Source organism: Protopterus annectens, chromosome 9.part0 (assembly GCF_019279795.1).
Source record: "Protopterus annectens isolate FY-2018-M chromosome 9.part0, PAN1.0, whole genome shotgun sequence".
Lineage (NCBI taxonomy): Eukaryota > Metazoa > Chordata > Ceratodontiformes > Protopteridae > Protopterus > Protopterus annectens.
The window spans coordinates 1136005805-1136022441 of record NC_056743.1 but is presented as its reverse complement, the minus strand read 5'-3'; the positions used below and the strand labels follow the sequence as shown (position 1 = coordinate 1136022441).

General features: G+C 36.0%; 1 protein-coding gene across 3 annotated transcripts in view; it reads left to right on the top strand.

The window, feature by feature from the left end:
• The window catches only part of CD6 (CD6 molecule), a 351671-nt gene that overhangs the window by 94264 nt on the left and 240770 nt on the right, over positions 1-16637 (top strand). For 2 of the 3 annotated variants that reach the window (XM_044083994.1, XM_044083992.1), the window contains exons 2-3: positions 1038-1115; positions 13187-13225. In XM_044083994.1, the coding sequence (XP_043939929.1) occupies positions 1038-1115; positions 13187-13225 (117 nt within the window). The remainder of the gene's footprint in view (positions 1-1037; positions 1116-13186; positions 13226-16637) is intronic. The other variant, XM_044083993.1, reaches the window with a different exon arrangement.

Here is a 16637-nt window from a genome sequence, read left to right as displayed (position 1 = left end):
TCACAGTGTATATATTTAACCAATAACCGATGATGTAGTGTGGTGTATTGAAGATTTACCCATGGTTGGCATGATTTAATCATGAGGGCAAAGCCCAAGTGGTTAAATAAAGCCAACTGTGTATAAATTTCAATATATCACAACCACAGAGTCGGTTATTGTTATTATACAATGCCATTATTTAAGAAAAAAAATACTTACTTTTCTTAAATAATGTCATTGTATAATGGTGCATTACTGTTCATCTGTGGCTGGCAGTATACTGCATCCTTGTGTTGATGTACTGCGCATGTGTATGGGACTTGCGTTTCCATGCATACCCAGTACATCAATGCTTTGAAACGGAAGCAACGGAGAAAAGAAAGTCACCATTGCGCCATTTTCTTTTTCTTTCTTTTTTTTTATTTAAATTAAAAAAAACTTTAAGTTTTTTAAACTTTTAACATTTAGTTAAAAACGTTTAGTGATAGGAGAGAAACAGCATGGAAGAAATACAAGGGATCTCGTACCTTATTTCCCTAGTATGTTGTCCAGGCTGCCTCTCTGTTATGTCCAGAGTCAGGGCTAAAGATTTAAACAATAAACCAACAGAAAGAAGTCCGGGTGACCGGGCATTTTTCCGTAGGTATATTGTGGGATTTACAATGGGCACGCTGGTTAGGCTGGCCATTCAGCATGCACGTTTTCAAATATTAGAATCTCACCTCCATTTCTTTTATCTTCTTTACGATATTCAGTACTTCAATTGCATTTGGTTTAGATTTTCCCACCGGCTACCAAAAAAAAATTCTTTGCTGTTATGACACACGTTGATGCATCACATGCAAGTTGCACAAGTGGATGTTAGTAGGTAGCACCTTTTGACAAAGCTAAAAACAAATTATGTTTGTTTATGAATAAAGTAAATGAGAAGAAAACTGATTATGATGCCAATTTACCAATTTGAAATGACGTCTCACAGTCTTTTATAACAATGATGTTGCTCCTGAACATTAGCTCAACTTGTGAGAACCTGACATTTTCATTCCTTTGTTTAGCAGGCTGGAGCCTCTGTGGGGCAGAATTTGTGTCAAGACATCCGATGTATTCCATTAGAAGCAGTGTAACTGGCTCAGGTAGGCACAATATAAAAAGTACACAGTACATTATTTATTTATTTTTTTATTTTTATTTATTTTACATTTGTTGACTGGGCTAGTCTAACTGGATACATGTCCATTTTCAGTAGAGGCCCGGGGAGAAAAGCTCCGAGGAAGCACAAAAATATAATCACATATACAAAGATTAATTTCATGTTAAAGACCAGGAATAATCTCAGAGTTCCAGGGAGATAAGCTCTGAGGAAGCACAAATATAATAACATATACAAGATTAAATTCATGTTAAACATTGCTAGAAAAAAGACAAGGAGTAATCTCAGTTGTCATTTGTTCTTAGTGTAGTGCTAAGTAAAAAACACTTAATATAATACAGATGTAGTTGCAATATAACATGTAAAGGATGGCAGCTGAGTTAGATAAGTTGTTAGTAAGCAGGTTGGCATAAAGAAGGACAACAAAAGTATGAGCTGCAATATTCAGAATATGTGTTAAAAACAGGTTTCATTAAAGAAGTTATGAGGAGATAATAAGAAAAGATCTAGAAAGGAATAAGTTTGTTAGTAAGAAAAGGAACAAGAATATAGAAAAGAGGAGCATAGGTAGATCCAAGGAAGAACGGTAATATATCAGTCAGGTTTAGTACAAGGGCATAACCATTGTGTTCTGAGAAAAAGTTTCAGTTTGTTTTTGAAGAGTGATATTGAGGGAACAGAGGAAAGTTCAGTAGGAAGAAGGTTCCAGGATTTTCCAGCAGTATTACAGAAAAGAGAGTCTCCAGCCCTGTTGTTAGATTTACAAATATGTACCAGAAGTCTTTCTGATGAACGTAAGGTCTTAAGATTGTTGTAGGGGACAATGAGGGTAGATAGTATAGGGCTATCTGTAGGATGGTAAAGGGTTTTGTGGACAATGGTAAGTTCGTGGAATTTAAGCTGATTTTGTAATTCAAGCCATCCTAGTTGCTTTAGGTTAATACAGTGGTGGGTTCTGAAAGGGTTTCCAGTGGCAAATCTGGCTATGCTATTGTAGACACGTTCCATTTTATTAAGGTTGATTTTAGAGAGGTTAGTGTATATGGGTGAGGCATAGAGGAGAGTAGAAATTAGGTGAGTATGAGCAATAGTTGTTCTTGCTGCAGGAGAGAGAAAGGGTTTGATTCTGTAGAGAGAGCCCAGTTTTCTGTTTACAGATTTTAAGGTATTATTAATATGGGTATCAAAGTTAAGGTTGTTATCTATGGTGATACCAAGTAGTTTGGAAGTCGAGTCTGGGGATATAAGAGTATTGTTATTGGATGTTACTGTGAGGTTTAATGGGGGGGACTTACTAGTAGGAGTGAAAAGAAGGAGTTTAGTTATTTTGGGGTTAAGTAGGAGACAGTGTTGAGTAAACCATAGTTCGACTGTGTTAAAGACCTTTTGGGTGAGGGACTAAAGCTCAGGTATGGATGTGGCTGAGCATATAAGTGTCGAATCATCTGCCTATTGTATGCATGTAGCTTGGGAGATTGCTAGGTGAAGGGCGTTGATAAATATAGAAAATAGGAGTGGTCCTAATATGGACCCTTGGGGGACCCCTATGTTAATGGGTAGATGGGTAGATAGAATATTATGCCAAAGCACTGCCTGTTGTCTGTTTTCTAGATAGGATTGGAACCATTTTATAGCAGATGCATCTAGTGACAGAGATTTGAGGATATTTATAAGTATTTGGTGATTTACCATATCGAATGCCTTGGATAGATCTATAAACACTGCAACCCAAATATATATATATATATATATATATATATATATATATTTTATATATATATATATATATATATATATATATATATATATATATATATATATATATATATATACATATATATATTTATTTTATTTATATATATATATATATATATATATATATATATATATATACACACACATCAAATATTTACTATCAGTATGAAGATTATAACATCACTATCATTAAACTCTTAAGGAAATAGCTACAACTGTAAAGGGAAATTGTATTATAGTCACCCATTATCAAAAAAACATTGATATCTGAAGTAGTTAGGTACAGTATCAATTCTGAGTTAATATTATTTAAGTAATTTTAAGTTCTGACACATTTGAATACTTTTCCAGTTAGCTGGTACTATCTGTCTAAGGGCTTTCTTTTTAATTGCTTGATCAATGAATGATCATTTTAAGGGCAGAGCTCTTAGTTCAGCAAACACCAAAAGACAGCAGTGTGCGGATACTTCTGACTTTTTTGTTATCAGTGGTGAGTGCCCTAGAAGTAATAGCTTAAATGTTAAGATGCTCAAAAAATGGTCTTCTAGAAGTCACACAAAGCAATTGGGTTCTTTGCATGTGGTGACAATGATGGTCTCTAGTGTCAGGTAAAGTAATGAAATTATATTTTTCAATTAATGTCTGCAGTATTGGAGGAAGTTAATGTTAGTAAGGCAGTAAAGCAGTCAGTAATTAGGCCTAAAAATTAGGACATTCATTTCAACAGACTGACTGTCTTGTGGTGTCAGAAAGCTGCTAAGCTTGTTTCTTATTTTCAACTGCTTTAGAACATTTTCAGCTACTGTATCAGTACAAGAACTTAAATGTTAGTCTGGGATTCAGCTATCTTCCAAGACAACTGTACCTATAAGCATGTAAATCACAGTGCCTATTTGGTGTTTGATATCCAGACCAACAAACTGCGATAGCTTTTAGTTATTTCCAGGAAAAGTGGTTAGAGAAACATTAGGGTTCTGTAACAGCATCAAGTGCTTACAGGTACCATGTGTCTTGTTGAAGGTTCTCAGCTTTCTTCATATTGTTAATTGTCTTCTGTATAGGCTGTATATATTTTTTGTTTCTTGTTTTCTTCATGTTAACTGAAATGCGATATTAAATGAGTTCAACATATTTTTTTTTTCCTGGTTTTGTGTTTTGTTTTCAGCTGTTTGGGTTTGCTATTCTTCTATGGTCTGTTGTTCAGAGGTATGTGTTGTTAACATATAAATATGTGACATTTGCTTGCTTCTGTGTTTTGATTGGTTACCTATTACTTTACATACACACACACACACACACACACACACACACACACACACACACACACACACACACACACACACACACACACACACACACTGGATATCAAAAGTATACACATCCCTGTTCAAATGCCAGGTTTTTGTGATATAAAAAAAGTGACCACAATAAATCATTTTAAAACTTTTCCCACCTTTAATATGACCTATAACTTGTACAATTCAAGTGAAAAACAAACAAATCTGTTAAGGGATAAAATATAAAAAGTAAAAAAATGTACAATAAGCTGGTTGCATAAGTGTGTACACCCTTAAACTAATACTTTGTTGAAGCACCTTTTCATTTAATTACAGCATTCAGTCTTCTTGGGTACACACCTGCCATCAATTAAAGAGACTCTAATTAACCCCAAATAAAGTTCAGCTGTCCTAGTAGGATTTTCCTGACATTTACTCAGTTGCCACCTATAGCAAAAGCCATGGTTTGCAGAGAGCTTACAAAGCATCAAAGGGATCTCATTGTTAAAAGGTATCAGTCAGGAGAAGGGTACAAAAAAATGTCCACAGCATTGGATATACCATGAAACACAGTGAAGACAGTCATCAAAAAGTGGAGAAAATATGGGACAACAGTGATGTTGCAAAGAACTGGACGCCCCTCCAAAATGGATGAAAAGACAAGATGAAAATTGGTCAGGGAGGCTGCCAAGAGATCTACAGCAACACTGAAGGACCTGCAGGAATTTCTGTCACGTACTGGCTGTGTACTACATGTGACAACAATCTTTCATATTCTCCATATGTCTGGACTATGGGGTAGGGTTGCAAGACGGAAGCCTTTTCTTATACAGAAAAATATCCAGGCCTGGCTAAAATTTGCAAAACAATACATCGTCTCCCAAAAGCATGTGGGAAAATGTGTTATTTTCTGAAGAGACCAAGGATTTTACTTTTTGGCCACAAAGGTACATGTGGCGCAAAACAACACCTCGCATCACCAAAAGAACTCCATCCCCACGGTGAAGCATGGTGGTGGCAGTATCATACTTTGGGGTTGCTTTTCTTCAGCTGGAACTGAGACTTTAGTCAAGGTGGAAGGAATTATGAACAGTTGCAAATACCAGTCACTTTTGGCCCCAAGCCTTCAGGCGTCTGCTAGAAAGCTAAAGATGATTGTTTTATGCAACTATTAAAGAAAACTTAGGAAATATTTTTGTCCTAAAATATCAGGACATTTGCCATTTTTTTTTTCCACAGGACACAACTGCCCAAAGAGTGACTGTCCCTTGCAAAGTGGGACAGGTGGTAACTCTACAGCACTTTAATAAGCTGTCATGAAGTGTTACAGTTGTTTTATTTGGCAAATATCATCTTATACTGCGTGAATTTACTTAGCTATAGTTTAAAATGTATTTACATTCTGCGCTATAATTAAAGGGAGACTTTAGTATTTAAATGTATAAATAATATAAGTAGAGTTTAGTTTTTTTAAGTTCTAAGAAAATAAGTCTTGCTATCCTTACAGTGGTTTTGCAGAATATAGACTGAATTTAAAATATAGCTGAGTAAACACACTCACCACTTTATATGCAACCATTCATACGAATTTCTCGTTTTGCAGCATTATGTTCAGAGTGCTGCAAAGATAATTTTAGTGTTGAAATGTATAAATAAAATAACTAGAGTTTAGTTTTAACTTGGTAAGGAAATTAGCTTTGTTTCACTGTTTTTAATGCTGTCATTTTTAGCAACAGCAATTCAAGAAGGCAGTGTTTATTTGCTTTATGTCTGAGCTTCATGGCAGTTTATTACACTGCTGTGAAGCATCTGACTTGTTTTTAGCAGAAAATTACATGTAATACCCTGTGGGAGAATGTTTGTTTTCATACAGGATGTGAATAATAAAATATCTATTTTTAATGCATAATGAAGCATACCTCTGAGATGTTATCTCCTAGGCCCCTGCTTGTAAATATTTTCACCTCCCAAGCCCTCACTTACACATATCAAGAGTACCAGAACTTGTCAGAGATTTGAGATGCATAGCTAGGTTTAAAAAGCCCTTGTGGTTGTTAGCCTAGTAAACAGCTATGCACCTATGAACCTATTATCAGGTACTGCACTTACCTTGTGTCTTGAAAACATTTTGTGCTGTAGGAAGAATGCAATATTTATCAATGTCTACTGCCAGTCACAAGCATAAATGTATAATTTTATGGCACTCTTTTGGATATAAGAAGCAGTGCACTTGATTTTCTGTATTTTGCACTTCTTTTCTCAAGTTGGAACATGTATCACACATTTTGGCCATTTGTCTCACAGTGCCTGACACATTTTGGTGAAGAATGGTTGAGAGATATGCATTAAGGTCAGAATTTTGGTCAATCCTTGAATAAAAAATATTCACGTTAGCAGCTTTATTAGCAGTCTCTGTGGAATGTAAGGAAAACGACAGAGACCATTTATACTTCTCAAACTTTTAGCATAGTAATCTGGACAAGTCAAAAATAATGGGGGGCAGAGGCCAAAAATCAGGGACAGATTTTGAATACTGATCTTATAAACTTAGACATGCGATAGATTAACATGTTTTGCATTAGTATGCATTTTCTAAAGGATTTGAATTCTGAAACTCAATGTCTGCCATTATTTAGCAATTTCAATCCTCAATGACCCCCCCCCCCATCAAAATATGAGAAACAGACCAAATATATGGGGTACAATCTGGATTTTCTCTGAATCCGTGAAAACTGGGCAGTTGAGTGATATTCAGTGACAATTAGAACAAAATAAAAGAAAAGGCATGAGATATCTTGGCAATACAGACTATGTGGTCTCATTATTTAGATAAGCAAAGTGCTTATTATATTACTTCCAGAGGGCTGTTCTGCTTTCATACCCTTTCCCTCTCACAATTACAAGGTAGACGTCATCAAAGATTTCACACTTTCTGAGAAAATAAATGATGTCAGTTATGTACCTTTGCCATTTATTTATTTATTTATTTATTCATGACTTGGCATGGCCATTGAACAAAAGTAAAATCTATTCATATTTAATTTTTTTAGCAAACTATATAAAATATATGCAAAACTGATGTTCTTTTAAGAGACCTCTCATATATATTTTTCTGATTCCATTTGAAGTATAACAAGGATGAATCATAGGCACACATATCTGAATATAGTATTTTACAGACACTTAAGCCTCTTCCTGGTGACCAGCTGGGACTAGAGGTGCTGGGTGGGTTGAGTACAAATGTTAAAATGTTAAAAGCATTAACAGCACAAAAATATCTCCTTTTTGGTGTAGCACAGCCATACCTTACAGTCTCTTAGCATGAACATTTTGGTCAAAGCCAGAAATAATGGGGGTGGGGTGGCAAAGGCTCAAGATCTGGGAAGGGGTTTAAATATTGCTCGTATAAACTTAGAAAATTGCTAGAATAACAGGTTTTGCATTATCATGCATTTAATGATGGATACAAAGTCTGAAACTGAAATGCCTGTCATTATTTAGTGACTTCATCTGCCAGAAAATAGCAACTTTTTGAGGGACAGGCCAAAAATATGAGGCTAAAATCCTGATATTCTACAAAATTCTGGACAGTTGAATCATATGTGCACAGCACAAAGATGTCATCGCCCCTTCCATTTCAGAGTAGAAACTCTTTCAAATAACTTGTGTGAAGTTACTTAATGTGTTTTTTTTTTCACTCCTTCATTTGAATTTCTTTTTATAAGAATTACCTCCTAATATAGTCTTTCATTATTTGAAAGTTAACTATGAATGCTGGAACATGTCAACTTCCCAATAAGTGGAAAAATATGGTACCCCTAAATAGAACACAATGTTTATTAAAATCAGTTTCTTATATTACAGAGTAAACCAGGATTCCTTTCAGGAAAATTACTTTTCCTCCTTTGGCTGAAATATACTCAAGACATGGAGAAGAAACCCAAGAAAAATACAATGCACACAGAAAAATATATTTTCCTGTTACAGTTTGTACTGTAGTTTTAATATTCCTTTTCAGATACTCGGGTCTTCTCTCTTCAGGAAATGCAGTACAAAAAACATGGCTTTGTTAATCAGTTTTTGAATTAAAAATATAAGCTGTGCTTTTGATGAATACTAGCAGAGAATGGAAAACAAAATAATTTGCTCGAGGTCACACCATATACATATAGTAGTTGAAGAATTCATATCTGCAGGTTCAAGATTTTTTACTTATTGATGTTATCCTGCACCATGATGTACCTCGATTCCTACCATGGTGTTTTATCTGTCTTATTCACCAAATGATTATTGAGTATTTTGTATATTTTTTATGATGTGTACATGTCTGTTTGTGTGTGTGTGTGTGTGTGTGTGTGTGTGTGTGTGTGTGTGTGTGTGTGTGTGTGCAAATATGTGGTATTTTTGAATTAATGTAGAATAATATAAAATGCAGGACCCGCTCTTAGCTTGGTGTTCCAGTGAAGTCAGGTGTTTATAATTAATTGAAATCAAGTCAGGTGTTTATAATTAATTGAAATAAACCAAGATGCTGACCAACACTACATCAAATAGCTGAGTATTGATGCAATCTAATAAAGAAAATTTTGATCCCAGATAGTTGAATATATCCGGCCAGTAGCATACAGTGCCATTTCCCATTTCTTTAAGATATTGAGAATTTTATATTCATTACAATACCAGCATGTTGGTCACATGACATGACTTCCTGTGTACTGCTGGGTAATGTAATTAGAAAACCTGAAAAACCAATAGCACATCATCTTATCTCCAACTTCATTATTTTACAGAACTGAACACAAGCATTAAATTGTGTCAGACAGAAATTAGCATGCTTTATTTTATTTGTATGAGACATGATGTGGCTACGATCTCCAGAAAGTCTTTCTGTATATATGGCAATTTGCCAGAGATTTGGGACTTGTGAATCCAGAAATGTAACATGTTCCTGACTGTTAATGGAATAACTGAAAAATGTGGCATAGTTTTGCATGAAGTAGAGAAAGACTCTTTTAAAGTATGCAACATAATTCATGTTAAAGAGTGAAAGACAGAAAGTATAATAGTGATGAGAGACATTTTTAAGTTAATGGGATAAGAGAAAAAGAATTCTGCCATATATCCACCATTTATATTTCAGAAGGGTAAAAGGTCCTATGGGAAGATTTGATGCTGAATTAAAGAATACATACAGAAACTGTGAGTTTGATAAATAGCATGACTTACTAGTATGTGATAAAACTGTGGGATGTTTGAAATGATTAGTTGAAAGGCAGCTTAATACGAGTAACAGCTCTAGCATTAAATAAAGCAATTAGCATTTGTAGAGCAGGTGAATGAATGCCTCAATCAAAATTGCTAAAGGGAGAGTTAGAAGTGCTTAAGGTTGCACTTGAAAGCAAAAACAGGAAATTGTGCAGAAAACACCGGTAAAGAGCAATGAGCTATGGACCCATAGAATGCATCTTGCTAATAAATTTAACATGAAGTGTGATTTTATGCCTGATACAAGAAAATGCCATACAGTGAGACAGTTATGTAAAAGCTGTGGCAAAAGATACAAAGATGCTAATGTTTGAGAACTGCCTTTGCTTCTCAAAAGAATGCATGTTGCAGTATAAAATGAAAATCATTAATGGAGATTGCACAGTATGCAAGAACAAAGAGAATTAAAACAAGAGGATCAGTCAGAAATACAAGCAGACATGCTCAAAATAAATGGTCAGTGTGGCATTTAAACTAGGTACTGAAATAGAGTATACTACCTGCCCAAGCTTTGAATGTGCAGAGATTTAAGATAACCATATTAAAGCCTTAACTGTGCATGTTGCTTCTGATCATTAGATTTCACCACTGGGTCCAAAACTGCTTACTTGCAAACATAAGAGCAAGTGATTTAAGATTCATGTCTTGGTAGCTGGAATAGAAGCTTCATCTATATTGGGACATTTAACTTGATAGAAGCATGGTATGTGAAATGAGGTCATCATGTACACATAAAAGTTATGATTTGCTTTATGATTGTAGAACTGGGGTACTATGTTAAAGCAAATGTAGCTTGTTTTTCATAAACCCTCTGGTTGTAAAGAATGTAAAGTTTTGATAGATTTAAAATGCAAATAATACTGAGTAATGGACTGCCTTCAGTGGAAATGCAGCATAACTATTAGAAACTGAAACACATCTGGCCTGGCTACTCAAATGCACATGCATATGCTGTGCTTTCCATAATTTTGACACTAGTCTGTTGGACTCTAGCCCCTACCCATTTAGAAACTGTGGGAACATGAAAACCATCAAACAAACAAAAAAATAGAAAATGCAGAACATGTCATTTTTAAACAGAGTGACAGTACCTAAGGGAATCTGAAGGTGTTAGAAACTCCACTCCCTCCAGGCTTTCCACACCATAGAGAAAGTGGACATCAGTGTAATTACTAAGACATGGTTTAAGGCCATGAAGACCACATGGGAAGATACAACAAATCTGCTGGCTGGCAAATTAAACTCCAGTTTTATTGTATATTCATTCTCTAAGGCTGAAAACATGATAGGCTCCAATAATATCCAAGGATGTCTGAATAGCCTGAAACATGACCTACCAGGAGCACTGGAGTCACTGGCCATAGCCTTCAGAGAGACTTTGTGCCATATGAATGGAGAACTGTAATGGTGATCCCTCTGCATGAGGGTGAGCTATCAATGGACCCTGGGAGCTACAGACTAATGAGTCTAACTGGTCTCATATGCAAAGCCATGGTATGAATTATCATACAAATTACTAATAGGGACATAGAAAACCTTCAAAAAGTGGATCCAGCCCAATTTGGTTTGTCAAAGGCAGATGATGCCTACTCATCCTGGTGGACTTCTTTGAGAAGATCACAAAGGCACTGGATGAGGGCAAAAGGATGCATACTGCCTACCTTGACCTGGATAAGGCATTTGATACAATAACCCATGCAGGCATTGTTTTTAAATTCATGGGTATATGCATAAACCTCATATTTACATGCTGGATAGCCAGCTGGTTCACAGATAGGATGCAGGAGGTTATTATAGGGTAGACCACCTCCACAAAGAGGCTGGTCACTGACAGATTCCCTCAAGGCTCTGTGTTGGGTCCGCTCTTGGCATCTACTTCTTGGATGCCAAGGCCAACAACAAGGGCCTCTGTCTGACCAACTTGCAGATGATTGCAAACTAAGAGCAATCATACAATACCCCAAAACACTAATATTCTACTGAAAGGATTAACACAGACAAATGACTGATGTCAAAGCCATGGCTTAAAACTCAGTGCCAAGAAATACATAACAGTACCTTTGGAAAGTCAACCACCCTAGAAAATTACCCAATCAACAATACAACCCTAAAAGTAGAACCAGTAGTAAAGGATTTGGATACAAATTCAGATAGTAACCTGGCTTTTGGCCAAAATGTGTTTAAGGTAGTAAGGAAATTGTTCCATGTTGCTTAACTTATAAACAAGGGATGGCATTAAGGTCCAAGGAAGTCATCATTCCACTTTGTTTGGTCTGAATGAGGCCCATCATTGACTACAATGCTGCCTTCATTATGTACCTGACTAGGCACATGCAACAAGTGGAATGTCCACAGAGGTTTTTTGCAAAAAGAATACAGGGAGTAAACAGTATGCCCTTTGCAGTTTACCACAATGTCATATCTGGATACAGACTGTTGAGAAGTGATCTATGCCTGTTATACAGCAAAGCCCCAAATGATATGGACCTCTTCCATATCTGGCAAAACAAACAGCATCTGAATTACTCAATCTACGGAATTAAACTTTGCTTGCAACATAAATAAGACATGTTGGAGGGACATATATGTGTCTCAGAGAATTCTCCTTCTCTGCAACAGGCTTCAAATCCATGTTGGACAGAGCTCTTGCCTAACCCTGTTAATAAAAACCTGGATCAGTGGATGCACATTGCTTATGAACTAATAAAACTTTTTATATGATGCATGTCAGAATGATTACCCTGTAATTTGCTGTCTGACTAAGATCCATGCTTGTGTATAGGTTTCATTCAAGCCTGCTTTCTTACATTTGGGATATTGCTTCTTTGAATACATTTGCCAGTTATAGTAGAGGTTCATCTATGCTATGTTTTGTTCTTCTTAGAAATATGTGCAGTGCATTATTTAGATTTACTGAACTCTTGTAGTGTTCTTCAATGAGTGCACCAAGGATATTTTCCTTAATAATTACAAGCAGCTCACTGTCATGATGAAAATATATGCAAATTACATCTGTTACTATCTGAAAGTGGTTGCCTTTAAAATATATTCATTATACCTCTGGATGTTTCACTGTATTTGGTTAAGATAAACATCTTATTTTTTCTGAAAATGTTTTCTACTTCATATTGTAGCCAAACGTTGTGCCTGCTTCAGTTTGCCATGTGAGTGCATGTGTGTGCATGCACATGTGTATTTGTGTGTGTGTTTGTGTGTGTGCATGTGTATGTGTGTACGTGTATGTGAGCGTGTATGTGTGTTGGGTGTGCCTTTGTTGCTGTCTGTCTCCATTGTCATTTTTTCTGTCTAAACCCCTCAAATCTAAATGAACTTTTGCCACACAAGGTACACAGATAATACCAGAACACATTCATCAAATTGTTCATGAGATCTCTACTCTCACTATTGCCGACAGTAATGTTTTCTCTTTTTCCAGTCTGCTCAGCCCTTTCCTCAACCATCTCTCTCTCTCTCTCAGTCTTCTTTGCATTCTATTATCGCAGGATCCAAACACCAATGTACATTCCTTTATCTTACTTTCCTTCTATGTCTACCTTTCATCTTTCTTAGTTTTGTCAATGTACGTACGTATATATGACTTTGATTTTATATTTTCTCATACTTCAGACTGCCCATTTATTATTCTTTCTTTTTTGTCAACTTTATCAAATGTTCTATCGTAATATGTAATCTAAAACACAATATTTATTGAATCCAGTTCACATAATTAGTTTTAATAACTTTTTTTGTATTTCAGCATCTGGCAATAGAACTCACAGAATGCTTTTCCCACCAGGTATGTTGTTTTTCCTTTTTTCACTTCTCAGATATTAAGCTTATATTTGTAGTCAGTCTCTGCACAAGTCCTACAGTATTATTGGTCTCTCTGACCATGATACTCTGTTTGAAACAATCAGGACCAACAATGGCTAAATAAAATAAATAAATACAAAAAGATCATCATGGAGTTAAGAAGATTAATTTGTTTCTGAGTATGAGGTGGCCATTGGACTCTTTCCTTCAGACTTGTCTCAATCTGAAGCATCCTCATGATATGCACTCCTGTGGTTAACAGCTCATCTCAGACTGCAGGGTACCAAAGTATCCCCTAATTAGATGACTGGCTACTCCACATGCAGGCCTCCAAAGAAGGATATTCCCAGGAGAGGGAATCAGTGATTCTTGTTTCACTTCTTGGGGTTAACAATGAGCTGTAAAAGAATTGCAGCTTCACCCAGCTCAGCTGTTGACGTTAACAAACTGTTTCCTAGAAAAGACTACTTACTGGACATTTTTTACAATTATAGAAAGTTCAGGACATTCTGTAGACAGTACCTCTGCTGATATGTTTAAAAAAAAATTCACAACAATTGTATATTTAACATGGGAACATGACACGTTTTCAATAGTAATTTAGCCAATGTACAAAACTATATAGAAATATCGCTAAAAGCCATTTTCAGCAAACAACTTTTTCTCATTTCTTCACTGTTGTGTGACTATGGAGTTGCTATATATAAATACTTCTCCCACATATTTTGTTATTCTTTCAGTAGCAACTTTTTGAATGCATTGTCAGAAATGATCACACATCTATGTAACATCACGCTACTGAAGAGATTAGAAAGGGATCAGAGAATACTAAGGAAATAAAGCTCTTGTTATATGAGGTTAGATTAAAGATGTTAAAATGGGTCTATATCACATTATAAAAAATTGAAAATATCGAAAGGCTGAAATGTCGAATATGCCATTCATCAAAATGTTTTTTGTGAGATTGCGGCACATTGAGGATTGGAAAATTTGCCCTTTCCTCACTGTAGTGCGATCTTGGAGTTGGTATATATAATTAGCAGGGGTGAGGGGGGTGCAGCCCCCCACAAGAATGGTTTAGATGAACGGCATATTCGACATTTCAGCCATTTGCTACTTTCACATTTCGATAATGTGATATAGACGCATTAAAACTATGTTCATTAAGGTATTATTTATTGAGCAATAATTTGATTATAATTATTCATGAATGTTACAATCATGAAATATTGGCTTAACAATTTGAATAATATTCATGCATCATGTGATGAGAACAAGGAATATTATCTAATGTTGAATATTCCAAACTTTAAAACAAGCTTAAGAAAGAATGTTTTTCAAGGATTTGTTATGTTATCTGAAAACCTGAATTCATGCAAGGCTAACTTGAAATAGTGGTTTGGAGAGAAAGTGTATGACCTAGTTTAAAACTCTGAGTTTGAGAACATTTATATTGAATATATGTCCCAGGGCCATGGATTTAATGGCAAAATATTTTACTGTGCTGCCTTGTTTTGCAATACAGTCCTTCACTGGGCCATCAGATTTCAGTACTCTCAGAAAAAGCAGTCACAGACCACTTGTGTAATGCTACAAGATGCATGTGAAATGGTGGTATGTGCCAATTCACAACATTTCACAACATACTCTTGCAACTCCGTAAAATTCTGGGATGTCAACCAGTTCAGCCTAGGCACCACTGCAACTGCTAGACAAATCATTTTACTGCAATTCATCTTCTTTTCCTCTGTGTTTCACTTTTATCTTCTGATAGGATAAGACACGAACAATCTATTTGCTGTATTAAATAAGTGTGCTGTAGCCTAACAGTTTGGCATAAAATCAGTAACCCTTTTGCACATTTATCTATTAAATAACATACACCTTTCTTTTGTGAGAAAAACGTTACTCGAGCAGCTGACTGATTACATGCAATACCTCCTTAAACCATGTGAGGGAGACATATGCTAGCAATGAACACATTTGATTTGTAGCTCTTCTTAGTATTGACCAGATGAGGGAAGGAGAGCATCTTCTTCTCCTTTTCGGCTGCTGCTGTTTGGGGTTGCCACAGTGGATCATGGATCCGCATAATGAGTGGCAGTAGAGTTTAGGAAAGAATATACTGACTTTATGTTCTTGGTTAAAGAATATCTGTTTGTAACTGGTATTAGAACATTAATTTATTTTAGTCATACTCCTCTTGTTCCTAAAGCTGAAAGTAAATCTCCATATTAAGCACTTAATGTATTGTTACTGTGAGTAGCTCTGATAATAGTATGGGCAAAAAAGAGCTACCTATTGGTGGAACAAGATATAATTTATTTAAATTTATGGTTTGCATTCATGGCTTGTTATTACAGTCTTAGACATGTATGCAACAATCTATAAATAAACTCACTATTTTAAACAAGCAGGTTTAATCCTGCCAACCTGTCTTTGTATATACCATGTAAGTGTAAGATGATTCCTGAACTTCATTAGTATACCAAAGTCATATTTATAAGACAATATGCACCATGAGGTCATTGTTCCCCTCTACTCGTCACTCATTAGACCCATTATAGAGTACAACACCCCTTTTGGAATGTACCTCACAAGACATCTGCAGCAGCTGGAAAGGCCACAGAAGTACCTCACAAAGAGGATTACTGGCCTCAAACAAATGCCCTAAACTGACCACCTCAAAAAACTCCAGCTTTACTCCGTAACATATTGCCTACTCCGAGGTGATCTCTGCCTAACATATAAAGCTATGTCAAACCCAGAGCGGTTGGACATACTACACCTAAAGAAATCCCAATCCCTCCAAGCTACATGCTCTAGGGACCTAAACCTTGTCATCACAATAAACAGGACACCCTGGAGGGATAGATTCCTGTCCCAGAGACTTCCTATACTCTGGAACAAGCTACCCATCTATGTCAAGCAAAGTTCTTCATTAGCACTCTTCAAGAAAAATCTTGATGAGTGGATGGGAAATAGGAAATACACCCCGGGATCACTTCTGTGTCTCTGCTGGACAGTGGCACAGGAAAATAACTTTCTTGGGTGACATAAGCTGTGGTACCTTGCTGGCTAGGCTTACGTAGGCCCTTGGGCTGATAGCCTAGTACCTACCTATGAACCTATGAACCTATGTACCTATCCAAGTAACAAAGTAGAGTCTCAGAGAAGGTGAGTCTACAAAACAGGATTTGTATATTATGCCTTCAGTATCCATTCTAAGGTTAATGAAACAGGATAACCTCACATAGAAATGAGAGAAGAATAAATGAAGTATAGGTCCATAGCTTTGGGTACCATATCATGTCATTAGATTTAAGGAGTAAAAAATTCAAGGCAATATATGAGAGATTCTGAATAGGAAGGTTTAAACCTGTTCCTGTAGTGTA